Here is a 27,395-nt window from a genome sequence, read left to right as displayed (position 1 = left end):
GTTTTTTCACACCAGCTGTGGGCTGTTAGCATCTGCTGTGGGTGTCCATGAGTTTCAGTGTGGATACTGAAGGCACTGACCAGGTCCATGGTCACTAGGAAATGTGGCCAAAGGTATTTTCTGGTTGCATCTCCTTGATTCCAACTGTATACCAGTTTATAACGGGCACACGGCTGTGGAGGCAGGTGATACCTCTTAACAAGTAGCACAACTGGATAGGATTGTGAAGAGGTGGTAGAGTGAAGTGGTCCAGCATCCACACAGAGCATTGTTTCAGGGGTTTTTCCTTCAGACTAAATGTCCACAGTACTAAGCTGGAGTCCATTAAATGCTCTCCAGGAGCGTCACCTCCTGGTGTAGTTTCCTCTGAAGGGATCCAGTTCATAATCTTGGAGAGCACTCTGGTGTGACCTGATGCATGCGAGGTGAGGATGGTTGTCAGAGGTATGGTTGCTTCATAAATACTTTTCTGTCTCAAACTGAAATGGTAAACTAAATTGACCCATGAAATACTCGATTTTGTGGATGATGTTGTTCCTTTCCTAAACGTGCAACACATAGCTAGGCTGTCGTTTGTGTACAGTCTGTGCGCCAAATTGCAGTGTGTTGGAATACATTTCATTTAAGATGGACTTCTGCCTCCCCCAAACAGCAGTTTCATCAATTTATTTTCTCCATTTCCTCCTCCTCTTACAGTACTCATCCCAAGTATCTTGGGAATGATACCTGCTATTGATATGCTTTGAATCATTATGATGATTAATTTTCCCTCCCTCCCTCAAAAAAAAAAAAAAAAAAAAAAAAAATTTGGACTCTACATTATGTCTGTCATTTGAATGTCTTTGACAGATACAAAGCAACTGAAGCTTGGTTTTGTTTACCATTATATAATGAAGATTTCTGCATTCTCTTTATTCCCTTAGACAGTATTTTCCCTTCCTTGCCTTTGTCCTTTGTCCCTGTCTTTTCCTCCCTTCCTCCTGCACATATACTCTGATGGTCCAGTGGACACAGTCATTTTAAAGAATGCTTTCCATTTCAGAGCACTTTTTTTTTATTGTTTATGTTTATAACCTTGACTACTTGTTCATCATTTTCCATTTTAGCTCTCTTAATTTCCATTTTACTTGTTGCACACTGGAACTTATATTTCTGTCTAATAGCAACTTGAAGAAAGAATGATGGAAACAAAAGTGGAAACAACATCAAAAGCAAATATGTTATTTTCTTTTTTGCGGAAGAATTACTGGAATAGATTATACTTTTTACCAGTATTATTTCTAATAATTAGTATGAGGAAAGATGTATCTAGAGCAGGCCTAATGTTTCTCTCACACCAGTTTTACCTGATGTAACCACTTAAATTGTTTTAAACTGATGATTTATGAAACGTTTTTTAAAAAAGGTGTAAATTATTATAAGTGAAACAATTGAAAATTTATTTCCACATTAATTTTTGTTGCAGTTAAATTGTATTCCTACTGTGGGTTTTGATAAGTTGTGTTTTCTTTGAGTGATAATATCTTTTTAACATAACATTCTGCATAGAATGAAGATGTGAGTCTATTTGGAATATGGAAAAATCTTGATGGAAATAAGTCTTATGCAATAACGAAGAAATTTTTGAATGCATACGATACTATATGTATTAAATCTGGAAGAATTAAAAAAAAATTGAAGAGTAATTTGAGAACATCTTCAATTTTTTATTTATGTAAGAGTAATATCCCATTTTTAATTAAAGATGGAATTTAAGAATGATAGATGGGACCATTATCTAGTAGCAGTTAGTTTGCAGGCATTTTTTTTCTACTGTTCTGCAGATTGCTGCAGGTTTGACAGTGCCTTTGGCTTTTGTGAGCAAAATGCATTTCCTACTTGTGACAGAATAGTTGTAACTCACTAAACATGGAACAGTTATCATGCATAGCAACATCTCTATGTTTAGACCCTGAGGAATAGAATTATTTTAAACTGTGCATATGCAGAAATTTCCTGGTAATCAATTTTATTAAAAACATAACAACTAAAAATTTTATATGCCAAATGAATTTGGAGAAATAGTGCTAAAGATACTAAAACTGCAAGAAGAGGAGATGAATTTCAGGGGAAATTGTAATGAAGGAGTTATCTTTTATTTTATTTCTTTTTATTTTTTTAGAGTGAAATGATTCCTAAATTAACTTAGAGGGAGAATTTCTATAGCTATACTCTAATAAATTGTAGATGAGCCAAAATTAGATGTTATTTCTGAAGGAAGTACTGAAGTACTCTACATCATACTGTTTACAGTGCCAGACATAGCTTCTGTCTGCCTTGTAGCCATTGACAAAAAAAGGAATGTGTGCTTTAGACCTGTTTTCCTTCAAGGATATCCAGTTCATCTTGACACAGGCTGAGGCTTCTGTTGAAGGTTTATAGGTGGATGGAGGGGACTGAAAGTTTTGACGAGATAGATTGCAGGCGTTCTCTACGAATATTTGTTCTATTTTGTCATATTTGTCAAGTTTTTGAAGTTTCTTGGTGTTCAGTAGTAGACTGACCTTTTTCTTGGTTTTTTGTTTTTTGTTTGTTTGTTTGTTTGTTTGTTTTTTTTACTTTAGTCCTTAAATGACTTCTTGTATGTTATCCTCATCCTAGGCACTAAAGCTGGTTGTGAATTATTTTTGTTACATCCACAAGTCTCAGCTGTGTGGTATCAAAGTGGGAGGGAAAAGAAGTTGGGTAGGTGCTTCGGGAGTAACTCGAATTAGCCCGGAGTTACCATCAGGTGTTACACATCTCTTGGTATTTCTGACTCAGTCATCCCAGGAGAAAATAGTGACTTTACACTGGCCCTTGTATCATACAAACCCTGAAGGTTTTGCCTTTTCTCTTCGTTACTTTCACAAAACTTCAGGATCCTGACTGGTAGAGATCAGTTGTTTGGGATCAGTTGACCTTTGTGTTTACTGGTCGCTTTAGATGATGTCTTCACAATAACAGTCAGGATACTTATATGGAAGAGGACTTGGTTAGAGAGTCCTCATAGCAATCTACTCTAGACTGTTGCATTACCGTCTACTCAAGGCTATACATGTGGAGTCTGGTTTGCAGTAGTGCTTACTCTTGTGAGGTTTAATGCCGGCCTCGCAAAGGATCTTGTGGCCCAAGCTGGTTGGAATCTGTTGTCAGTGGTTTCTGTGGCTGTTGAAGCATTTAGGTCTGAAGTGACTTAAACAGAGATCTCAAGTCTTGCCCAAGAAGATGGAAGCTTTCTAGGAAGAGGCGGTAGGGAGGAGTTTCAGAAATTAATAGTTTTCAGAAACGACTCTGGAAAACCAGTGTCTGATGCAATTATTCAGAATTGTATAATGAGTTAGAATTTATAAAACCTACCTTTTATTCCTTTTTTTTTTTTTTTTTTTTTTTTATGGAACAGAGAACCTGAAGAGTGGTCTTGCATTGATTTAATACTCATTCTGGTGTAAATAGTCTAAAAATTACTTGTATATATTTTTTTCGTTTCGATACAGGAAAAAAAAATAGATTTTAATGTGCCATGCTGTGTTATGATGAGTGGAGTACACATTCAGTGTTAAAATATAAGCATGTCTACTTTTAGAAGACCATTTTCCAATGATAACAGTTGTATGGAAGGTCACTGACATTGTGGATTTCATGGGGTCGCTGGGGTTCAGGCACGTTTTTGTGGTGTCTCTGTACGTCCTGTCATTAGCAGACATTTTTCAAGGGGTTGTTCTTAGATTATATTTTGCACTTAAGGTTTCCTAGATACTGATTGGAAAAAAGTGAAGTATATAATAGTTTTCCTGTGCCTTCAAGAGCTCCGTTGGGTGATGAGACCAATGTGTTCAGAGCATGGATGGGGTCGGTATGCCTGAGCGAGTGGGGTGAATGAATTGGTGGCGGGGAGGGAGTTTGAGATACTTGTGTGCTTCCTGCATTTTTAAGCAGTATAAAGGCTATTTCAGCTATTGAGATGAAGCTCGGCAGCTGCTCTGCAAACTCCTTATAAAACAGGGGCTTGAATTTTCTTTATCTCGAGCATCTGCCTCTGACCACAGATGTTGCTGGGACTCTGCATTTCTCCTAACCGGTAGTCTTTGAATTACACGGTTGGTACGTAGTAATAATGAGAATGGGGTTTTTTTATCGGATAAGATGGGATTCAGAGATAATATTGTTACCTATTAATTGCTAGGTACATATTAAGACTCTGAATCACGAAGAGGAAGGCACAAAAACTGCGCACGCAAAGCAAGTGCTTCTCAGTGGAGGAAAACCTCTACGCAACCTTACTCTGAGTTGCTACAGCCTCCCTGTGGTATTTTCCTTCCCATTATCTCTAGCTCACTTTTCCATAGTGTGTTTCGGTCCATACATATGTCTTTTTATTTTTTTAATTTATTTTTTTCCTCCCAACACGTGCTGTGGAATTTAAAACTGTAACTTCATTACAGTTTTATAAACTATATTAGTTATATAAACACAACTTCATTGGGTTTAATATCTGTAAATTTGTCTTTAAAATACGGAGGGGTTTGGAGTGTGAGCAGTGGTATATTTAAGGTAGAATATTGTGTGTTTTTGCAGATTGCCATTATTACACGCCAGAGCAGCCTTCTGACCACGAAGCCCAACCACACTTGTTCTATTAGCTGTACTTCAGAAGTATTTGTTTAGTTTTTTCCCTCAGATGGATAACCAATATGGAACATTCTGTCCACAGAAGTCTTATTAAAGAGGTTAGAGCATCCTGCTAATTAAGAAAAACTAATTAGGCAGATTGTTGCGCCTGTAACCAGAATTTTATATTTTAATGGATTTTGAAATGCGGTATACTCACTTTTCCTATTGTAAAATACACTTTTCTTCTAAAGGTCTGGAAATAGTCTTTTTGAGGAGATTATGCACTCAGAATAAGAAAGCAGTAACATTTTAATTTTTGAATTGATTAAATAACCTGTATAAGAACATAACTTTGTAAAATTGGTGAAAACATTGATTCATACCAGCTTCTTACTGTGGCAGTCAGAATTGTTTAGTTACGTTCCTGTTGGTAGATTTAAAGTTTTTTTAAGTGCCCCAAAGAAGAGTTGTATTAAGTTTCATATGAAAAAAAAAAATAGTTTATGTCTGCATTAAAATTAGGGTTACATAGTACACAAATCTCACAAATTACTATTTGGCTACTTCAAGCCAAAATTCATTGACCACTGTTTCGCTGAATCTGGGGAAGTTCACTGTGATTTAAAGCTGGATCAAACCCATTTGTGAGTGAGACTTTCGGTCTGGAAACTGAAAAATAAGCCCATTCTCAGATGTGGGGTGACCTGGAAGTAAAACCAGTGGGGTTGCTCGGGTTTTCATGGGTCACATCTAATTCCTGTTAGGTACATATGAGCAGTGCTGAGGCATTTCCTTGGTTTACAAGGTGCCACGTGGAAAACAAGGGATGTTTGTGACGGGGAAAAAGTTTTAAAATATATATATTTAAGGTGGATTTCTCCTTAAAATCTGCTTTTAAACTTATTTTTCAGATGTGCCCTGCTACGAACTGTAATTAGTCTTAACCTTTTTTCAGGCTTGTCATTCTGCATTTTGCAAAATGCGCTGGCTTGTGGATAAGCTGTGTAGCCGGGAGCTGTGGGCAGTGACCTGCACTCTGTCTCAGGACCATCCTCTGAGATGTAATTTGAGATACAGATGTTGAAATTGGTGAGACGAGGTTGGCGACCATCTGGAAGCCGGCCATCTGCTCCTTCCTACAGAAGCAGGGAGCAATGCGTTTGGGGGTCCCTGCCCTTTCTTGTCATAACCTGAGTCAAGACGATTCAGAATTGCAGCTTTGAAGACTGATTTGTGACTATTGGATTGCCAAGTGCTTGGCACTTAGTGATATAAGGGGCTAGAAGAGTTAAAACGGACGAAAACAGGTAAGATTTAGAAATGAGCTGTATTAAAAAAAAATAAAAGTCTTCAGTAAAGCACTGGAGGTTTACATATAGCTCAGGTTTAGCAATGTGGAAGAAGAAAACACGGAGCAAAGAGGGATGCAGCTTGCTGTGCTAGCTGATAGAAAACAGACAGAGGAATGTCCCATCAAGGCATGGGGCTTGCTAATTATTTTGTTAATATATCAGGAGCTGTGTATTGTTTGTACCACATGAAAGCAGACCTGCGAATACAGGAACTGGAGGATGAAGCAGTTAGGTCTGGTCCATTTAAAGGAAAGCCTTCCTACTTCCAGTGCAAGGAGGCTGAAAAGAAGACAAAAATATTGCAAGACTTGTTTTCGTGGTGTCAGCCTCTGCCACTGCCAGACCTTCTATATTTGCTGGAGTGTCAGCTCTGGCTTTGGCAAGTCAGATTTGTGTTCAGCATCTGTGATGACCTGTAGATTCGCACTCTTCCACGCTCCTGCAGTTTAGTCTTCAGCCTGAAATCTGGGACTATTATCAACCAGACAAGTCTAGGTAGTTAGCATGATGTCATGTCTCTTAGGCAGTTTATGGTACAGAGATGAAACTTATGGCAATAAATATTTCAGATTGTTTTTGTTTGGCTTCCTAAGGAGAAGAATTTTCTTAGGTGAGAGGTTATTTTGCAGGCTGTATGATATATCGATGGTTTCAGTACATAAGAAGCTTGTATCTCTTCAGCGTCATAGGTTGAAATTGATACTTGCACTTAACAGCTTTACAGATTCTTGTTTAATTACTGGTCATTCTTCTGAAGTGGATGACTCATTTAGCCTTCAGCAATCGGAGGTGTGCTGGCCTTCCATATAACTCTACACATATATATTTTTGCTCCTAAAAACCACAAGAAGGCCTTTTTGCCCCTTGCATGTCTTGTTTTCCTAGGGTAATATAGAGAAAAAGGATCAAAGAAGGGGTACGAAATGAGAAAAGGCGTGTTGTGAACAAATTTGCATCGATCTGGATGGCTGTTGTTGCACACTTGAACTCTGCCCGTGCAGCTCTTGCCTGGAAGAGCGTGCTTGGCTCTGTCTTATGGCCCGTTCTTAATATAATTGCTGCTATTCTTAATACTATAATACATTAATGATCTATTACTCCATGCATCTATATTGGTATTTCAAATTAGGTAGCGGTTTAATTCTGATGGTGGGACAGCATCTCAGATGAGACAGGTTTGTTGTTGATTTATATGTTATATTTGGTGTTTATTGAGAAACTGGTATGAAAAATCAGTGTTTCTTCTGGATTGCCAACATACTGGTGGTGAAAAGTGACTTCTGTTCCTTCTGCTCTCGTTCTAGTTCCACACCTTTTGGATTTGCCATGCTGTGTCCTTGCTACACATTTGAGGAGCTGGGGAAGGCAAAATTGCTCACGTGTCAGGATTTTGGAATTTGTCTTGTTAGCTGCTTCCTTTTTTATGAGCATTTGAAGTACTTTTCAGGTGCCATTTGCAGACCAGCTTGCAGATGACTCCAGAATACTTCCTCTTGCTTCTCCACACCCCTTAAATTTCTGTGTTTTACCACGTTCCAGCATGGTAGAATGTTAAAATAAACATTAAAACCATTTCTGGTTCAAGTTTCCCTGGGTTTTCATCCTGGTATTTTGAGCTGTGACATTGCATGTGTCCTGGTAGAGGCCTCCTGCAGAAATACAGGCTTTGAATTTATCAGCAGATAGGCATTTCTTTATCAAGAGACAGCACTTGGTCTCCTTGTGTTGAGATCTAAATGTATTTGGATTAATCTCAATAAATATGGGACTTTTGAACCTTGACTTTCTAATGCTTCACACTTGGGTATATTTTTCCCCGCTTTGTCAAGGAGGATGACCGTAGTAAGACCATGAGCTGATTACTCCCTGTATTAGATAATCATTTCTTAATGTGGGAGGGATATTAAGATGAATAGATGTGCGTGCTCTTGGAAGACTCTTTATGGAATAAGCCTTAAGCTCTGCTGTAAATAGGATGCGCATTCCCTTTCATGCTGAGTCAGATATAGCTTGGCTGTTGTGGGATGAATATGCCAACATCCAGGACAAAAATCAAGAAGGTCCTAGAAAACATTTGCAAAACATATGGTGACTCGACTGTCTTTAAAAATTGTCGTTATCCCTGTGCTGCATTGTCACCCTTGGATTGTAGGTGGGCAGCAGTTGGAATTTGATTCAAGACCAGCCCTGGTTCTGTCTAGAGATGTCTTTGAAGTACTTCTTTGTTTCCCCACGTCATGTGTTTGTCTTAGGATGTGCCAGTGGCAAGTAATTCTGAGTTTGACTTAAAATTTGAAATCCTGCCAGCATTGGAGTATCCATGAGCAGCAGTGGGGAGATGGGCAGTAGCTCAGGAGGGTTGTGGCGTGTCCTTCTGCTGGAGAGCCAGCGCGTCAGGGCTCTTCTTCGGGGAAGCCTGAATCATCGTTAGAGATGAAATGCCTATTTTCAGCGCAAAGACAGCTAATTTCTTTGATGGTTTCTTTTTCCTCACCAACGACATTTAAAAAGGAAAGGGGAAAAAAAAAAGGGGGGGGTGGTGCTGTTAAACTTTGAAATCGCTTTTCATATGCGAAAATAGGTTCTTATTAATTAATTGGAGTTAGCCTTGTTAGATAAGACCTTGTAAGAGTTCAGGGGGTTTGTGTTTATTTTTTGTTTGATTTATTTTTTTGTAACAGCTTTTTCTGGATCATGTAACTAAGTACAGGACAAGTCTGCAAGTCTAGCTTATATTTTAGGGAGTGTTCTAAAGGCACGATAACACATGGGATGGTTGTGAGAGGGGTAGTAGTATCAGAAAGGTTAGTTATAATGTCTGTTTTGGTTTTTTTTTTAGGGTGCTGAATTTTATTTTATTTGTGCCAGCTTTCTCAAACGTTACGCTTGATCTGTGATACTATATTATCGTTTTGTTCTTCTCATTTTGGTTGGTGGACTCTAGAACAGCTCTCCTGTCATTCCCAGCAGCTTTTCATAGAAACTTTTCCCCCCACTTAAGTGATGCTTTCATTACGAAAGTCCTTGAAATAAAGATTTTTTTTTATATATATTTTTTATTTTTTATTTTTTTTCCCCTGTGACGCCATATGAATGTGTTTTTGCCATAGTGGCACTTGCCCATTTTGGATTATTTTCTGCCTCTGAATATTATGTGATTTATTGTTAAAGTGAATGACAAGATGATGTAAGGCACACTTGAGATGCTATTGAGCAGAGTACAGTTGGAAAATTGCAGTGATAATTTTCTTTTTACATCTCAAACTTATGTGCCATTGAGGGGGGGAAAATAAAAAATAAATAAATAAATAAATAAACAACAAACCATGTAACAGGCAACTCAAGAAAAAGCATAAGGGGAAACCTTGAAAAATTACAGGGAAATTTCCATAACAGATACACTAGTAATGCTGGTTTAATAATGATTTCCTGTCATGAACTATTTTTATCATTTGCCTGCTCTCTGACGTGGCATTCTATTTAACATTTTTGAGAGCCGTGTTTTAATCAGATTAAGCTCAAGGAAACCGATAGGTATCTGTTTGGCTCATGACTTCTGCTTCTGTTTCTGATTTAGTCACAAGACTATTGTTGCTGGAATCTTTTAAAACCCATTTTGCTTCCACTTGCAGCCGGCGCGCGGCTCACGGTGTGCGAGCCCGGAGGTTGTGTGCCAGGGATTTTCATGATATACGTGCAGGGTGCATTATGGAATTATTTTGTAAATTAAAGAAGACTGATGCAAACTGTATCTTTTCCTCATGTGATTAAATAGCTGAAAATAGCTAGCTATTTTTAGTTTCAAGCGTAGTAATGTTTCTTAGGAACAAACTCACCCAAAGCAGTGTGCTAGGAAAGGCTGGTCATGAATAATGCTGCATTCTGATCTACTTATGTAAAACAGAAATTCTTAATAAACCAGTGGATATTCTTTCATCGTTTTATGTAGTGTGCAACATTAATAACGCTTCCCATACAAGAGATGTCATGAGAACAAATTATAAATGCATATCTTTTTAACTTCGATATTTTCATGTTTAATCATTTTATCAAAGACAGCAGAAAAGTTTGGAAGTAAAATTTTTCGTTATGTTCTCCCATATTGTGCATGTCCCGCAGATTTAGGAAATGACGACAAAAAAAAAAAAAAAAAAAAAGGAAAAAAAAAAAAAAAGGTGCTGTATAACATTTAGGATTATTGGTTGTGCTTGGACATTAGCAGACTTAGCACCACGTTCAGTGTTCTCAGCATCTTGGAGCATGGAGGAGGACCAGCAGCCTGGCTTTTCAAAAACGCTCTCTCTTACATGCTTTTGTAATTTCCAGAGCAAAAAACATGTATTAAATTTCTAATGACCTCTTTTGTCTATTGCAAATACAGATTTCTGCCCGGACAGTGGAGACTCTATTCAACAGTTTGGTTTGTATTGTATCTTCTTTCAGTGTATTATTTATTCGGTTGATATGCTAAGAAACTGCGAGCCTAAGAATTAATAAAGGTTATTAGTTACTTTCCATAATAAAATTAGCTGACCTTTAAATAAGAGCATTAAACAGGGGATCTCTTAAGTGGAAAAATGACAGAAAGCATTTCTATTCTGGTAGCCATTTCGATCACTAAATCTTACAGTCACAGTATAGAAAGTATGTGTTGTGATTAAACACTGCTCTTGACTGTATTTACAGACAACAATGGAATAAATGGAATTTTTGTATTCAAGACAGAATTTAACCCCTTGCTTACACTTTCTTCCACTTGTTCTATTTGGTTATGTTCGAACAATGCAGAAAAACGAAGACGCAACTTAATTTTCTAAAAATGAATGTCCTTTGGAACCAGCAGCGATGGGAGTTTTCTGTGGTTTTTATTAAGCATGATTATATGCAGATTCCTTGAGTGCGCGAACAGACTGTCTCGGGTTGCTATCAGGCATACGTGATGTACGCCCTGTAGCTGGTCACATGCAGTTCACTCTATCAGTGTGCTATTATTTATTAATCTTTCCAGTGTCTGAATTTATCTCCCATTTTAAAGAGAGACTTACTGTAAAATACGTTATTGCACATGAAGTTTACGCGCACGCCTTTTTGTTTTTAAGTTGGAAACAGCGTACATCTAATTTCCAAAGTAGCTATTAAAGCAAACTTTGCTTCATCTTTTATTTGTACTAACACAGTATTTATGCTGAATAATGACATTATTAATTTTGCCTTTATCTGCAAAAGATCTTCTAATTTTTATTGTTATTTTTGAAACTGATGTTACACATAATGAGTATAATATGACTTGGCTTTCAGGTGAACTCCAGTACAGCAGCACAAGCAAATCTGTAGTTTTTCAAATTTTGACTGGGTCTTATAACATTTGTTGAAATCCTTACAAGATATTCATCTATTTGTAGCATCATATAGGTCTGTCTCCCCATCTGTCTCTGTTTTTCATGACAACGAGGCTCTGGTACATTTTTTTTTTTTTTTTTACTTTAGTACTTATTCATTGAAACCCACTGTAATGCTGTTTCTGTCATAGTTATTTGTCCAGCAGCTTTTATTGATGATTTGTGATAAAAGATATCTTAATAGGGAGAAATTTTAACTAGGAATCAGTGAATATGGTTCCGTTAGATTTGGTTTTATATCATAGGAAAACTAATGTAATCAGAACCCATTTATGTACTATTAAATAAATAAATTGCTAATATAATGTGGTGCCAAAATCTATGGAACGTTAAAAAAAAAAACCAAACCCCACGTTCTTCTGAATTATTTTCTGCTAGGCCATGTTTATTAAGGTATTCATACAACTTTTATATTTTAAAAGTAGGGGTATGAATCTAAGGTTCAAATTCCCTCCAAATAAATCCTTATTTAACAGGATATCCCTGAGACTTTTTTTTTTTTCTTCAATATTGGCAGTCTGACTAAAATAGTCTCATCTGGTTTAACTAAAATCTTTGCATTACTTGGCGGTGGTTTCTTTTGTACGTGGTGCTTAGAGCTCATTGAAGCTCAAACGGTACAGGAAATGCAAATCATGCAAATCATCCTCACGCTGACGATGTACAGTGGCGTGATTGAGCAGCAGTACGTATGGCTCGTGGGCTGACCACATGAAAGAAGTCATTTAAAGACCAGATGAGCCCAAGCTGGGTTAAGTTAGACTATGTGTGAGCTTCAAAGCTTATAGAATAGCATCCTTTTTAAAAATAAATTTATTTTATTAATAACACCTGCGCCGAGTTCTTAAACAGTGAGAACATGTATAGATGAACGTTACATTAAATATATGCCATACTTAAATCAGAAGGGCAAAATTGTTATTTTTGTGGAAATTCAGGTATGCATTCATATTGGTGGAAGTAGACCACAGCTTAATGCACTGCAAAAAAAAGTCCAGTTCGTGTTTGTTATACATAAAAGCCCAGCTCTACTGTGCCTTTCAGGTAAAAATGAAAATAAGTGAAAGATAAAAGGGAATTTTGTCTGTGCAGAAGGGTTAAGAACGGGTTTTTTGTAAGTGATTTTGAGAGGAGAGAAGAGGGAGGTTGAGTGCTTGCTGCTTCGTATTTCTTGTGTATCTCGGGGAAAAAAATCCTGCGTGTTTGTGTGTGGGTTTTTTTTTTTTTTCCCACCCTTCTGAAGAGCTCTTTCTGTAGTTTTGGGGCTGTAGCCTTTCAATAAAGCTGAGCCTTCGTGTTGTACAACTCTGAACCTCAGAGGTGTGGTTGGGAGAGCAGCGGTGGTGGGAACCCTGGGCTTCCTCCACCAACTCTGGTGGGTCGGACGTGCAAACACATATAGGGACAACCTGAGTAAAATACCAGGTGAAAATTGCTAGTAGACTGCTAAGCTTTTTTCATATGAATCTTGCAATAAAAAGAGACTGGATGGTATATTCTTAAAAATATTGTTACCTATTCTGACCTTCAGCAGTTGTCAACATGGGTGGCTCTTTTGCTTCTAGTAAGAGTCTTATTTCTTGTGAGTTGTGTGGGGTTTTTTTTGTTTTTTTTTTAGCCCTTATTCGATTTTCTTTGGTGTTTGGATGTTTTTAAAAGTTGAGATTCATTCAAATAATGTAACATGACACAAAGCTGGAAAATGTCTATTTTGAACTGCTTCTGTGTAATCTTGTTTAATTTTTACTTGAAACAGTAGCCCTGAGGAGGTCTACAGTGGGGACTGGTCTGGTCACTGCACTGTATCACCCTGATGGATGTAATTTTGGCTTGATATTTTTTCACTAGTGCCTTGCTCCTCCTTGATTTTTGTTCTTTTTACTAATACACAGGAGCAAGAGAGAAGGAAGAAATTAAATACCCTATCTACCAGCTTGCTTCTTTCCCGTCATGTCAGTCCATAGGACCTGCATCAGAAGGAGAGGGAAATTTCCTTTTTTTTTTTCCCCCCCTTTCTTTTAAACGTCAACTATGTCCCTTTCTTTAATATCATATGTTAATTCGAGAGGAGCATTTCACCCTCTCGGTGTGCCTGCAGGTTGGTGCAGTTCCCACTATGCAGAGCACATACAGGTGGTGGTCACAGGGCTTAGCGGGGGATTTGGGGTTTAACTGGGGCTGGAACGGTTAAGTTCCTTGTGTGTGGTTGGTTTGTTTGTTTATTCATTTCTTACTAAGACAAAAAATAAAGGTGAATGATTGGGTGGCTTCCTGAAATCATGGTGAGATGCTGGGGAAAGGAAGATGGTAAAAAAAAAATACAGTTTCCCTGAGCCAGTTTGTAGAGCTATCCCTTAAGGGGAATATTCGTGAGGCTTCTGGGCATGTATTTATACATCCAGCACACACTTAGTGTTTTAATAGAAGCAGGAATTTAAATCTCAGATAATATTAAATTATCTTTTATACTCGGTTCAAGAAATACCAAGATGCAGGAGCTCACAGAGAAAGCAGAAAAGAAATTTTACTACTTGTATCTATAATAATTTAATGTAATTTAATATCCATTTCAGTGTTTGACAGGAAGTAGAGATTACTTAAATATTTGTACCTAAGAGCGCAGGGCTGTATAAAGATCTTTGAATTTTAAAGTTAATTTGTTTCTTCCAGCAATATATAGAGATATATACAGAAAATTAATCCCATATGATTGTACAGCTACCAGTGCTCCAGAACTTTTTTGGAAATACTTTCCAAAGAACATCTCCGGTCATCTTGACAAACAGCTTGAGTAAAATTTCCTTTTCAGGAGCCTCTGGAAGGTTTTATGTGTAGTCCAAAGGCATTGCTGGAAAAATGGGGTTATTTGGAGACCTTGACCAGAACTATTTCACTTCGCTCAGTTTTTGCAGATATGAAAGCTTGTCGGCCAGCCACCTCGAACAGATTTTTAGCTTTCTGTGATGGAGAGATGCGTGATCTTTTCCCAATAACAAATCAGCTGTTGTCAACAATTTTCCTGGCCACCGTTTAAATAGCTTAATTCAGAATGCTTCACAGTTTTATGGTGGAATTTGATAGAAGTGCAGAAAATATATACGTGTATAGTATATATGCATGTTATATATGTGCCGTGTATCTGTGTGTGCACGCATGCAGACATGTGCGTATACATGTCCTATCTGGGACTGAAAATATGATATCTGAAAATACTGAATCGCTGTGTACGGTCTCACAAAGATAACATTTTATTTTGGGACATCTGTCAGGTACTGTGGTGAGCAGGGTCCGTAAGATATATAAACAGTAACGTGATCATGCAGGAGTTGATTAAATCACTAGACCATGACACTTGCTTATCTTCAACTCTGGCTTGGGCTCCTGAGTTCTCACTGTGGCCCTGGTTCTCTTCATGGCCATTGATAAGCAAGCTGTAGCCTCAGTTTCTTAATCTTTAAGATTAGAAAGCATCTAATGTATTCTTCTGACTTTGTTACGTATGACTTCAACCCCAGAGGGGTGTATTTCTCTTGTGTGTTACTGGGGAATAGTGGGCATTCAGCACTGAATGCTTTATTTAATGATAAAAGGAATTCAGAAGTTTTAGGATATAATAGTTGCGTATGAGATGTGTTGGGAGAACATAATTTGTAAAATATTTAGAAGTCTAAAAGCATTATTATTTTGTTATTGGATTTTTCCACATGTGGGAAATGTCAAAATTTGGTAGTGTTGGCGTTTGGTTTCCTTACTCAGGGAACACATCCCTGCTGTAAAAGTTGACCAAACATGATTGTAAATGACTCGTGTAGTTTCTAATCCTGCAAAACTCTCAGCCAGGAGTTGGAGAAGAAAAATGGGCAAAAGGCTTCGGCTTCAGAACTGTCAAATTCTCTCACAAGTTTAGGATATTCTCTTTTTCTTCTAATTTTCTCCTATACGTCTCTGCTCTTGGCGTTGGTCCCTTATGCCCCATGTCAGGAACTCCAAACCCTTGCCTGAGGTGCAAAGCTGAGACCCTTTTATTCCTTTTCTTTCACTGGTGACATTATAAATAAAAACCTGTTACGCTAACGTCTGAAATAAAATGATAGGACTTCAATACAGATTACACTTAAAATCATGTTATGTAAATGGAAATAAAACAGCTTATGGTTTATGCCAGGCGTGATGCAAGTTTTATTTAATAAATATATGACTGAAGGGTTACATTCAATCCAAATGCTCCCCTTTGTGATCTTTAGCCATGTTTGGAGAGAAACATCTCTTAAAGCACTTAAAGCTTAATTCAGAACAGACAAAACAATTATTTTTTGAAAGTCTGATGAAATATGTTTGGCAGCTTTTGAATTTAGGACAGTGTTTGTATCACTTCTTTGAAATCTCACTTGAGTCGGTCATTCAACCATTTTGGTGTAATCTTTCAAATCTGGTAGCAAGTATGGGCTTTGCCGAGTTAAAAAACGGTCTGGTGAGAAAGCGTAGTGGGTGAAAATAGTGTGTAATACACAGATATCTTTGTTATTGATACGGTTTTGAATATTGGTCTACCTGCTGTCCCCGTGTTTTTGGTGCTGGTTGATAAATCTCTCCATGTGGGTAGGGGTTTAGTCCTCCAAATACAGGTCTGGAGACTCTTAAGCATTAAATAGTCTTATTTTAATTTCTTAGGGAACAGATGTATCACTTTATCTTCTGTAGATATAAATGATGTACACTTCTGCACCAGAGTGTGGCTGTTTCTTACAGGAAGAGAAGGAAGAAGATTGACACCGCACAGTGCAGTTTTATAGCCGGACTATTGCATGAACACAGAGCAGAAACATTGAAATTGTAGTTCCAATTGCCAGTTCACTGATCGCATTGAACAGTTTTATTAAGGCAGGAAAGTTGCCACTATGCTGCAGCAACAGATATTATAGAAGTGTGAAGGGCGGTGGGGAGAAATAAATATTTCCACTTCCTTTATATTTGTAATATTTGATTAAAATACTTGTGTTTTTTTTTACTGTATGTGTATGAAGGAGTATGCACTTTGTGGATATATATTAAAATCACTAAGTTATTCCTAATGTTCTGTAGTGCTGCCTGCTCCTGACAAACATCTGATACGGATCATATGCCTCTAAAAAGAGAAGTTCCTTGAGCAAAATATCCTCATGAAAACAGGTTGGAGATACTCACATTCTCTCGCTCGCTCTCACTCGCATGTTACATTTTGGCACGTTGTAGAAGCAGGTAGCATATCTACTACCTGCTGTTGAAAGTGTTGAAGATACTGAATTATTTATTCCATCTTCTGCACTATCCAAACTCGTTTTGGGTAGTTTGACACATCTCGGTCTTCCATATGGATACTTCATGGTGACAGAGTTGCCAGCTGCTCAGGTTTTATGACAGTCTGAGTTTTTTCGAGGACTGTATTAGTTTTCTGGGAAGAATCCCGCTTTTCCTGAGGTCCCCATTCTTAGGGAGTGTTTATGCCGTGGGTTGATACTCTGGAGAGGGAGTTTTTGGGGAAAATTAGCTAAGAGCCTCCATAAAAATATTTTTTTAAAGGACTTGGTGTTTATATCTAGATTGTGTGAGATGAAATCAAAGCCATAGGATATTAGAAAAATGTGAAATCCATTTGCTAAGAAAACTTAAGTTCCTTTTAGGGATAGTCTTCAAATTTGTAAAAGAAGTGTTTAAATATCAAGGTACGTAAAGCAACATACCAAACAGTCTGAAATACTGTGGAGAACAGGAATTTCAGGGCACTTGAAACGTGAAACTAATGGGTGTGCTAAGACCCTCTCAGCTCTGTGATTGTAAGAACGGGCTGGGTCTTCTGTTGTTTTAAAGTACATAATGTGTAAACCTGAAAATTGGGAGGAGATTTGAGTACACCCAAACTTTTTAAAATAAAGGAAAATCAGCCATTGTTTTACTTTGCCATTCATTCGAGCATCTATTCATATAAACCTTTTCAGGGGAAACTCGCCGTTTCGGTGGGTCTGTGCCACGCTGAGTTTGATTCCCCTTCGATAGGATAAATCAATCTTGCTTGCAGTGAGGTCTATATGATGCTGACTGGCTGTGTCATCCTGGATTCAAACTGACGCCAGATGATGTGAAGTAATGGCCCTCAAAATTTGTTTTTCAGATCTGCTACTCCATAGTAGTAGTGTTATGTGTAGTCCTAGGACTTCTCCTGCAACCTCTTGGGCATACTGCATTTTTCATGCCAGTCATTTGCATAGTCATGTTTTCTCCGGAGTTGGACAGATAAGATACCCAATGAAATGAATTTGCAGACTTTGAAACAATAAATGATGCTATTTAAATGTAACTTGAGTAAAACTTCAGTTTTACAAGTCTTTTCTTTAAAAGGAGTCTTTTCACTATATCCTGTATATTTACCCTTGGTGAATTTGTTGCCTTCAGACACCATGTTCTTTCTTTTTCTTGCACCCTCACAGGATATATTTGAGCAGAGTTAGTCCGTGCATCTTATATAAGCCTCCCAGCGGTGGCTACTTTTCAGTAGTGGATTATTCTGGTTTGCTTATGTTCTGCTCTAATAAGATGCCTTCTCCTCGTTATTTAATGCAGATGAAATTTGAGCGAGGAGATGATGTGTATTCATGGCTTACTCCTTCCCCCTATCACCACAGTTATAGCTGCTTGGTCTCGACCTCTCCCTTTGTGGAAACAGAGAGGATGATGTAGCCCATGGTGAACAATCTGGCCACTGAAGTAAAAATGTGCATCTGTCAGTAATTAATTGAAGCCAAAATTAATTACAAATCAAGGAAAAAAATAGTACCGCACACTTAATAAAATTGAAGAAGCTTCAGTGTCGTTGCCTAAAAACCAAAGCAATCCAAACAAAATACACCTCCCTCAAAACTCTAAAAGTCTTATCTGTGAGTGTCTTTCAAGCTTACTTCTTGACATTAAATAGAAAAGTAGTTTTGATTAACTGTTTTCACATCCTTTTCAGTATCTTTTTGAGTTAAAGGTCATCAAAAATAGTGGTAAATGTTTAAGGCTAGTTCTTAACGATTGGGTCAGCTGGGGATCTGGGCCCAAAATTAGATTCTGAGATTTGATTGTAAGTGTTCTGATTAGCTGGTTGAAATAAAGATTCAGAGGGATAGGAAGGAATTGAGAGAGAACTCAAATAATTCACAAAATGAAATAATGTTGTAAGTAACCTCCGGGATATTTTAAATGTGAGAGTTTTGCTGTTATTCAGCTCCGGCCCCATTCTAGTTTTTCTGGATAAACATCAGTGTGGTCAGCACCTTGAGAAGGGAAATTCTCAGAAATTCTACCCTCGGTCCTAACAGAGGTCTTGATAATCTGGATGGCATGAGGAGACACAGGAAGGGGTGGGACGTGCAAGAGTGGGGCTGGAGATGCAGCCCCCTTCTATTCCAACTGTGCATGCTGAGAGTCTTAGACATTTTTTTGGGCTATGGTATATATGAAGGAGGAGAGAATAGGTTTGATTTCTGGGCAGTAAATTCTTTTGGGAAACATGACTAAGGTCTGTCACAGTAGGAACAAAAATGTCAACTATAATCCAAAATAACATACTATAGAATGAGGGAGGATGTATTTTTAAATAAAAATATCAAAAAGAGGATTGGCAGTATGAGTTCAAAGCAAGCTATTAATTTCTACTGTATTTTAACATACAAGGCAAACCCCAAATCCAAAATTATTGAACTGGTAGCAGCCATGAATATTTATCACTGTGTACTATATGTACATATAGTAATTACAGCAAGAGGAAAAAATATTTTTCTTTACAATTAATATTTGTAAACGTTTATGAAAGTACATAGAAATAAATAAGACAAACACTTGGCTTAATTAAGATGAAAGGCATGACAACCCTTGTGATTTGTTCTGAAAAATAAAGAACGTCAAAATAGTAAGACTTAATTATTTCTGTAAACATTTCAAATTATGCTCTATCTAGAAAACCTTAACATGAGATATATATTATATCTGTAAGCATTTTTGACATTTGTACATTCCATGTCAAAAAATTATTGTTAATTTATTATTTATTGGACTGTATACTGGCTTATATTATCACTCATTAGTATTTATTGTTCAGAAATTCAGAGTCATCTATTGTTTAATGGGAAATGGAAAAACATTTTATATCTGACTTCAATTTGTGTGTTCTTGCTCTCGTGGTAAAAATGCAGCTTCTGCAAGTTGATCATAGAAAAATGTGTGTAATAACAAACAAAAATAACCGGTCTGTTTAAAATTCCAGGCATTAATAATGCTATTTGATATACAGTTTACATCTGAAAAATAACTTAAAGCGAAATCCATGGACTTGTCGGAATTGCTGGGTTAAAATCAAGGAAACTGTAATGATGGAGGAACCAAAGCCCTCAGGTTTGATCTTGAGGAGCTTGAAGACGCTGTCGTCTTTGAAGCCTTTGTTTCTCAAGGTGGATGTGTTTATGGTCATACCTCTTGTCTTTTCCTTGACCTTAAAGGAGGCAATGTAGCAGAGCAGTGTTCAGTGCTTCATATCCCAACCGTGCTTGCCTTCACCAGGAGCATGAGCTGCCCCTAATTTCACTGCAAATGGTTCCCCTAATGGCTCCTATTATTTGATATAAAATTTTGGTTGGTTTCTGGTCAGCTGGAGAAAACCTAGCCGTCATCAATGGTTCAGTGTTTCACGGTTATTGATGGTCATCTGTTGGGTTGTCATGTCCGTGTGAGCTCCGGTGGCACGCTGGCTTCACTCTGCTGAGTGCACAAGGACCGTGCCCAGACTAAAACCATACATAGGGTGAAAACCTCAGGGTTCAAGACTCTGCTGTATGATGTTAGGCCTGCCAGTTGAAATTTCAGGAAAAAGAAATGTTTCAGGTTTGGCAGGAACAAAGAGATCAATGTGAGAAGCACGGTAGAATTTGATGCCTCTGGGTGCTCAAGGTTTTAGTTCTTAGGTTGGTGCAAAACCACTTCTTCCAGCATCACTCTCCCCTCCTGAAGGCTGGGTGGATGTCAATTCATTTAGTGTTATCTAATGAACAGTCTTTTATCTAGTACCTGTATCCTACCCAAATCTAACTCTGTTTTATCACAATGCTACACCTGGCAAATGAAGAGCTCTTGTACCTCTTTTCTGGACTGCCAGATCTACAATCATAGACTGATTTTACCGTGAATATCGTCGTTTTTGCAGTGGGGATTTATGGCCTTGGATTTGTTTTGCAGGAGTGTCCCTGTTGAGGCTGCAGGATTGTATCCTACAGTCATCCTCCTTTTCCAGGGAGAGCTGGGTTACCTGTGCTGCGATGCAAACAGGGACTGTGTCCATCAGTCCTTCGTGCTGGCAGAGCTTCTGCCAGACAGAGGGAATATTCCAGTACAGAGCAGGTGCTGTTATAAACTCGCTTGGTGCTCTAAGCCTGGTGAATTGGAGAGTTCAGCTTCCATATCCATAGATACATTAGTATGCCCTGTGTGGTCTCCCAAGGGGAAGGCAAAATGTGTTTTTAGTTAAGTTGCATGGGAATTTAATTGAAAGATTTAGGGCAGTGCTATAAAAGAGTAAGTCATGGTTACCTGACACAAAGAAGATTTATAAAGCAAAATAAAATTACTTTAGCACCTTTACTTTTATAATTTGCTTGATTTAAATGGAAACTTGTATTAGTCATTTCGTCTGCTGGTAATTAAAATATAGAAGCTTTTACTTTTTTTTTTTTTTACTTATTTTCAGTCCTTTGGTGTAAAATAATGGGGAAGACAATAGCAAAGGTCAGAGCGTTCTCTGGACACGTCGCAGCTCTGAATCCTGCAAGCACGCTCAGTTTCCTTCCCATGAATATTTGCGTGAATTAAGCACGCGCTTAACTTAATTCACCCAAGTAGTTCCTCCGAAGTCAAAAGGGCTATTAAGTGATTCAGATTAAGCACAAGCTTAGTGTAAAACCGCAGCTTGCGTGGATGGTGGCCCTGAAATTTGGCCAGCCTCCAAGGCAGTGAGGCTGCTGCATGTGTGATGGTCCTGCTCGGTGGAAGAAGGTCATTTGTAACACAGTAAAATACTTGGGGATATTTTGGAGAGGACAGCTAGGGCAGTTGCCTTAGAAATGTGACCTTCAGCACGGGTTTTGTGAGGATTCACGCAAGATATTTATTGAAGAGTACTGTATGTATTATATAGCATTGATAGGTCTAGATAAAGATACTATAATAGCAGTTGAGATGTTAGGAGGTTTTGTGAGATGGTAAGTTAATGATGTAGCTGTTAATTTGAATTTAGCAGACGTTTTAAATATAGGTTTCTCTTACAGAGACAAAAGTTGCAATTTAAAGCTCTTTGGTGGTCTAAAAACAGCTTAATTCTCTAGTAGCATGGTAATAAGTACTAATCCAGCTTATACAGTGATTGTAGTATGTCATGTTTGTGAAAGATTGCCTAACTCTGCTTTCTCTGGGTTTTATGTTAATTTTTTTAAATTAAACATAAAACCTTATAACATCTTTATGCTGAGATAAACTGTTCAATTTAACTTGCGCTCAAGCAGCAGCTGTCAGGAATTATCATGTTTCCAGCGTTCTTGCCATCACCTTGTGTCTCTACCTCCCGGATACACTCCATGGGATGATAAAGCTCACCTTGTTAGGATTTATTACTTAAATAATAACCCGAGGTAAAATGAAAGTTGATGTCACACGGAATGACAACTGACAGATATTTATGTCCTATGTTACATTATAATGAACTTTCCTTTCTTCCCGTCGTAATAGGTGTTAAGTGGAAATACACTCCAGCATATCCTCCAGTGCCCTGCGTGTGTCCATTAGCCACGTACACGGCTGCTCTGTGGGCATGTTCGTGGGACTCGTGCTGTCAGGTGCTATTTAAGCTTATAATGCCAGAGAAATTGGTTATCACTGGTAGTTATCATCGCTTATGCCAGTAAAGAAACAAGAGCGTCTCATCTTTGTTGGGTTAAATTCTGGAAATGCTGCGAAGTCGTACAAGTGAATCAGGAAGACTGTTTTCTAATCTGGTTTTGTTTTTATTTTTTTTTTCCTGCTGTAAGAAACATAAGCAGTGTCATTTCAGCCTCCAAATCTGAATTTGCTAGTAATCACAGCAATTTTTCTCTTGACACGGGTTTATTGATGAGCTGGGCAGCGATAAGCAATCTGCTTGTTAGTTGAGTCTTATCAGTTCCCATTTACAGTGGAGAAAATTTGGGTCTATCTTGCAAGCTTTCCAAGTTTTTGCCCTTTCTTGCCTTACTAGAAGCCAGCCTCCAGCACTCTCTAATGATGCTGTTGAATTCTTCCAGTTTGCCTAAGCTGCTACTTGCCAACGCTGTTTTCCTTTCCTGTGGATGTAACCATCTTTTTTTCATAGTCTTCTCCTAGTTATTCCTTTGTCCATCTGAGCGACTTCAGATATTTCAGAGCTACGCGGTTTTGTCCGAGCTTAAATCTTGGATCTCGTCTCTTGGCGTGCTCCCCATTGCCCTTTTCTCTGCAGTCATCATGTTAACCTTGGCACCCCCACTGTCTTCTCTTTCCACTCTTGCTTTTGTGCCTTGCTCTGAGCTGCTTCCCGTGTTTCCAATCCCAATCTGCCATCGTTTTTTTTCCTCTCTTCCTTCAAACACAGCCAAGATCATAGATGCTATCCTGCATCGCTTCAGATTTCTTCCTAACTCATTGCAGAAAGAGGTTTTCAGTAAGAGAAAGGATAAACTTGAACGCAATCCTGAAATAGCCAGAATTTTGCCAAACAATCATTTCACCTCGTTTTTGTCATATTTAGGGGGTACATTTTCTCCTGGTTGTACTTTTCTTTGTTGCTCGAGTGCTAAACTCGCAGCAGTCTCTGAGCAGGGCTATTGCATCGCCCGTAGGAAGTTTTCCTGCCTCTGCTTTGTGTCTGGCACCCACGTTGTTATGAGGTCCAGAGGTTATTACTCTTCATGACAAATAAGTGATGGCTTACGTAAAACTATTTTTTCCTCTTGGTATGGCTCATAATAAACCTGAGCTCGTATCTTAATTGGCATTCTGTTTGACAGTCCCTTTAGAACGATCAAATATTTGATGAACAAGGCAATAACATTCATCTCTTACTTTCGTAAGCCTTTCAGATTAGCATTGACTCAGGTTGATGAAGATGGATACAGGATCTGTTCTCTAGGAAGTCTTTGTTCTGTAGATACAGACTATCTAAGAACAGTGTATGTTAGTGTAGGTGATAATATGATATATATGGATGTTCGAGAAAGTTCACGGGTTTTAAGGTTGACAGCCAGAATCAGAAGTTTGTAACATTAGTGATGTTGATTTTGACAGTAATCTGGTACACAAAATCCATGTAAAAATAGGAAGAATAGGAATAAAAATAGGAAAGATCTTAAAAGAATGCAAAATTGTATAAATCAGTTCTGAATGGGAACCACTGAAATGGTGGATAGCAAAAAAAACCCCGTGCTATGTTGAAAAATAGTTTATTAAAGCTTAATATTTTATGTTCAATAAATACATGATAGGTTTTTTTTTTTTTTAATCCCTTATGATGAGAGGTGTGTAACACAAATTTACAGCTCTGCAGTTCTCTGTAGGTTCAAGATTCAGGTTGCTTGAAAACAGCATTAGCCAGGGGACAGGATGTGCTCACATACTTTTGGTGAAATATGGGAAAATCTGCCACTGGTTACAGTAGGGTCACAATTTTGTCTTACACATTGAAACAGGTTAATTTTCTGATAGCCTGATAAGTTATACAGGGCTACGATTGCAGCTTATTAGTGCTGTTTGTGCCTGGTTTCTATAATGGAAGGATTCGTGCAGTTTTGTAGGCTGTGGAATAGCAGGAGTGCTACGACAATACTGGGGTGCAAGGGTAGAAACAACATTTCATTATAGAGGATACCTAATAAAAATGTGAAAATAAAACAGGAAAAGGGTGGAAAAAAAAATAAAAGAAAAACAGACCATACTAGATAAGTGCACTGCATAAATCAAAAGGGTTTATGTCATAACATGAACATGTGCCATTCCTGCTCATATATTGAATTTCAGTAGTCGGTTGCATAAAGAAGTAAAGTGTAATGAAACTGGCAAGCAAAGTATTCCCTAGTCAGCCTTATCTTTGTTCCATTTGTCCTTCAGATACAGCTTTTCTTGCCTTTTTCAATAAAATCCATCCAGCTTTTTTTATTTTGCATCTCTCTGTAACCGAGCTGGGAAGACCAATGAGATTCGATGCTTTTCTAGTTGGGTTCTTAGCAGCTGCTTTTTAAGAGATCAAAACTTCGAATGCTGCTACATGGTATTAAGGCTTAGCTATTGATGTGTCCCTATAGGGGTTATGTTTTTCTTGGGGGGGGCGGGGGGAGAAGGGGAAGGGGTGACCCCTGCGAGCGCGCTCGCAGACAGTAAACACTGCTCTCCTTGTTTTCCAGGATCCTCTTTGCAAGCTCGGTGCTGAACCTGGCTGAACTCGCTGCCCTCCGCCCTGACCTTGGCAAATTGAAAAAGGTCCTCTACTTTCATGAGAACCAATTGGCATATCCTGTCCAGAAATGCCAGGAAAGGGATTTCCAGTACGGATACAACCAGATTCTTTCCTGGTAGGTGTTTTTCGCACCGCTCCGTGTTAGTTAAGGTGTCCTTCTGCCTACACCCGTGCAGCATCTTAAGCCTGAGGAGTCCTCTGTGTAAGTGAGGACCCTGGAGCAAACTGAGGTACCAGCAGAGACCTGAAGAGAGGTTGATAAAAGCGACGTGACATAAACAATTTGCTCTATAAACTCACCTCAGTTTCTTGTATAAAGTCCACCTGAGCTCTGTTGGGCTGCCGTGGGTACCCGTTAGTGGTGAGGATTCTGACCAGTGTCTTGGCCGTAAGCAAGATGCTTTTGTTTCACGGATGCTTTGTAAAGCTGCAGCTAATCAGCTCGTGCTTGGCCATAGCTTTTACTGCATCCAACTGAAATTATATAGCGGGTTTTAGGGAAATAAACAGAAATTAAAATGTACTGCAACACTTTTCTTGTGAAGAGAGAGCAGTAAACATACCAGATAAATCCTTATATTTCTTTCATCTACTATTCAGAAATTGTGCAGTGCTAAAATACCCAGACGTTTTAAAGGCTGCGGTCCTTTATTGTTGCTAAAAACAAATGTATTTCTCGAATCTGAGTTAATGAAAGAAGTTAATAACAGCAGCACTCAGAAGCATTGTGGTTAGGCACTATACAGACCTAAGCGAAACAGCAAAACTCAGTTGTTTTGATCTCAAATAACTTAATTTCCATGATCTTTCTCACCTATCTGTTAGTTGGAGAATTATTAGAAACAAGGATCAAACACTTCAAGGTACAACTTAAGCTTTTGCATCTTTATAATATAAGCCAGTTGATATTGAAATTTCTCAGATAATGATCTTTGTGTACTCCGGCCATTCTGTAGCTGCTTCTGCCACAGCATTTGTAACACGTTTCACTTACTGAGCAGTAAAGATGGAGAAAGTGTAGTGAAAGATCTGCTGAAATCGGGAGCAGCCATTTTTTGATGTTATAAGAAAAAGATGTGGGTTTTGGGACCTGAGGCAAGGGATGTTTTCTGTACATACATTTTGCTTTATTATGGCAGTTATTTTTCATTCATCTATTGTAAGCTGGCAAACATTTATCCTCAAAACATGCATTTTTAAGATAGTAAAAGTATTTTATTAGGAAAAAAAATAAGACTTCTATAGATGCTCCATTCTGTCTCCTTCAGCCTTCAGTAGCTTCTCCATGTAATTATATAATATTCTTCTTCCATTTCTGTTGCTGCAGAAACCCCACTTTTAACAGCAGATAGAAGTCATCTCCTCTGTGCTGTTTGTAACTACTGGTCATCTGCAAAGAAATGCCATCTTCCAAATCTGTTAGAAATGGGAAAAAGTATCTTTCCAGTTTTGCTTAGAGGTTTTGGAGACAGTTAAAATGAGGGCAGTTTGAATCTTCAAGTTGGTGCTTTGGATCATTAAGAAAGAGAATTTTTCTTTTCTCCCTGATGTTTCTAGAGAGTTAATGTCACAAATCACACTTTTCAGTGATGGCTGAGATTCCTTTTACCTGCTCAGGCAGTGACGGTGAAAGGATCTTTCTAATTTGCCAGTGATATGCAGAGCCTGCAGGAAAAAGTTGGACAGATAAGACCTCATGCACAAGAGAAACAGAGGTGATGGTGTTGGAGCCTTTCCTACATGTCAGATAGCAGCAAAGAAACGTGACGGACTCCTGCGTTGTCCCAGGTCATCTGTAAATCAGTGCAGAATAGATGACTGGATTCTTTGTACGAAAACGAGGAGACCAGTGGGTTAAAAACAATAGATGGGGTAGAGGGTGGGATTCCTGAAAGGCTTTCGGCTCCCACAGCCTGCTTAAAAAGGATTTTTTCTCCCTCTAATTTTTTTGTTTGTTTGTTTGTTTGTTTTTTCTTTTCCTGCTGCTTTGGTGAACGGTGTCAGTTCTGTTTCTTGACCAGACAGCAGTGAGACTCAGTGAGGATCAATGACAGCCTCTCACCTCAAATATACTTTTCACCATCCTGGTGACTTATGAACATGTGTCCTCAATGTATCTTATGACCCATAGGTCTGTATTACAATATATAATATATTGAGAAAACCAACGGGCCATAAAGTGTTTTTTACCTCCGTTAGCATTGCGTGTTTACCAGTAGCTAAGGTTGTGTCAGCACTTCCAGGATAAACTTCCAGATATTTCAGGTTTTTTGATAGCTGGTTTTCTCCAGGCTGAGTTTTAAGTGGAGAAATACTACCTACATTATCATTTAACTGTGTCTTAAAATTAATTGGTATGGTTGGTTTTAAAATACAGCAGTAAAGAACCCAACATTGCATTAAGATGCCAAAATTTTTAAAACTTTTTTTTTGGCACTGTGTGCTATGTATTATTTTATATATATATATATATATATATATATATATATA

At 38.1% G+C, this 27,395-nt stretch overlaps 1 protein-coding gene across 10 annotated transcripts in view; it reads left to right on the top strand.

The window, feature by feature from the left end:
* Positions 1-27,395, top strand: part of GTDC1 (glycosyltransferase like domain containing 1) — a 179,458-nt gene that overhangs the window by 61,964 nt on the left and 90,099 nt on the right. For all 10 annotated transcript variants that reach the window (XR_003398783.1, XM_026852565.1, XM_026852562.1 and 7 more), the window contains one exon: positions 24,853-25,020. Coding sequence is in view for 9 of the 10 variants with exons in the window: in XM_026852565.1 (XP_026708366.1) it covers positions 24,853-25,020 (168 nt within the window). In the remaining variant the exon portion in view is untranslated. The remainder of the gene's footprint in view (positions 1-24,852; positions 25,021-27,395) is intronic.

The sequence above is a fragment of the Athene cunicularia genome (assembly GCF_003259725.1).
Source record: "Athene cunicularia isolate RWA chromosome 7 unlocalized genomic scaffold, athCun1 chr7_part1, whole genome shotgun sequence".
In the NCBI taxonomy this organism is placed as follows: domain Eukaryota; kingdom Metazoa; phylum Chordata; class Aves; order Strigiformes; family Strigidae; genus Athene; species Athene cunicularia.
This window is presented reverse-complemented; position numbering and strand designations above follow the sequence as displayed.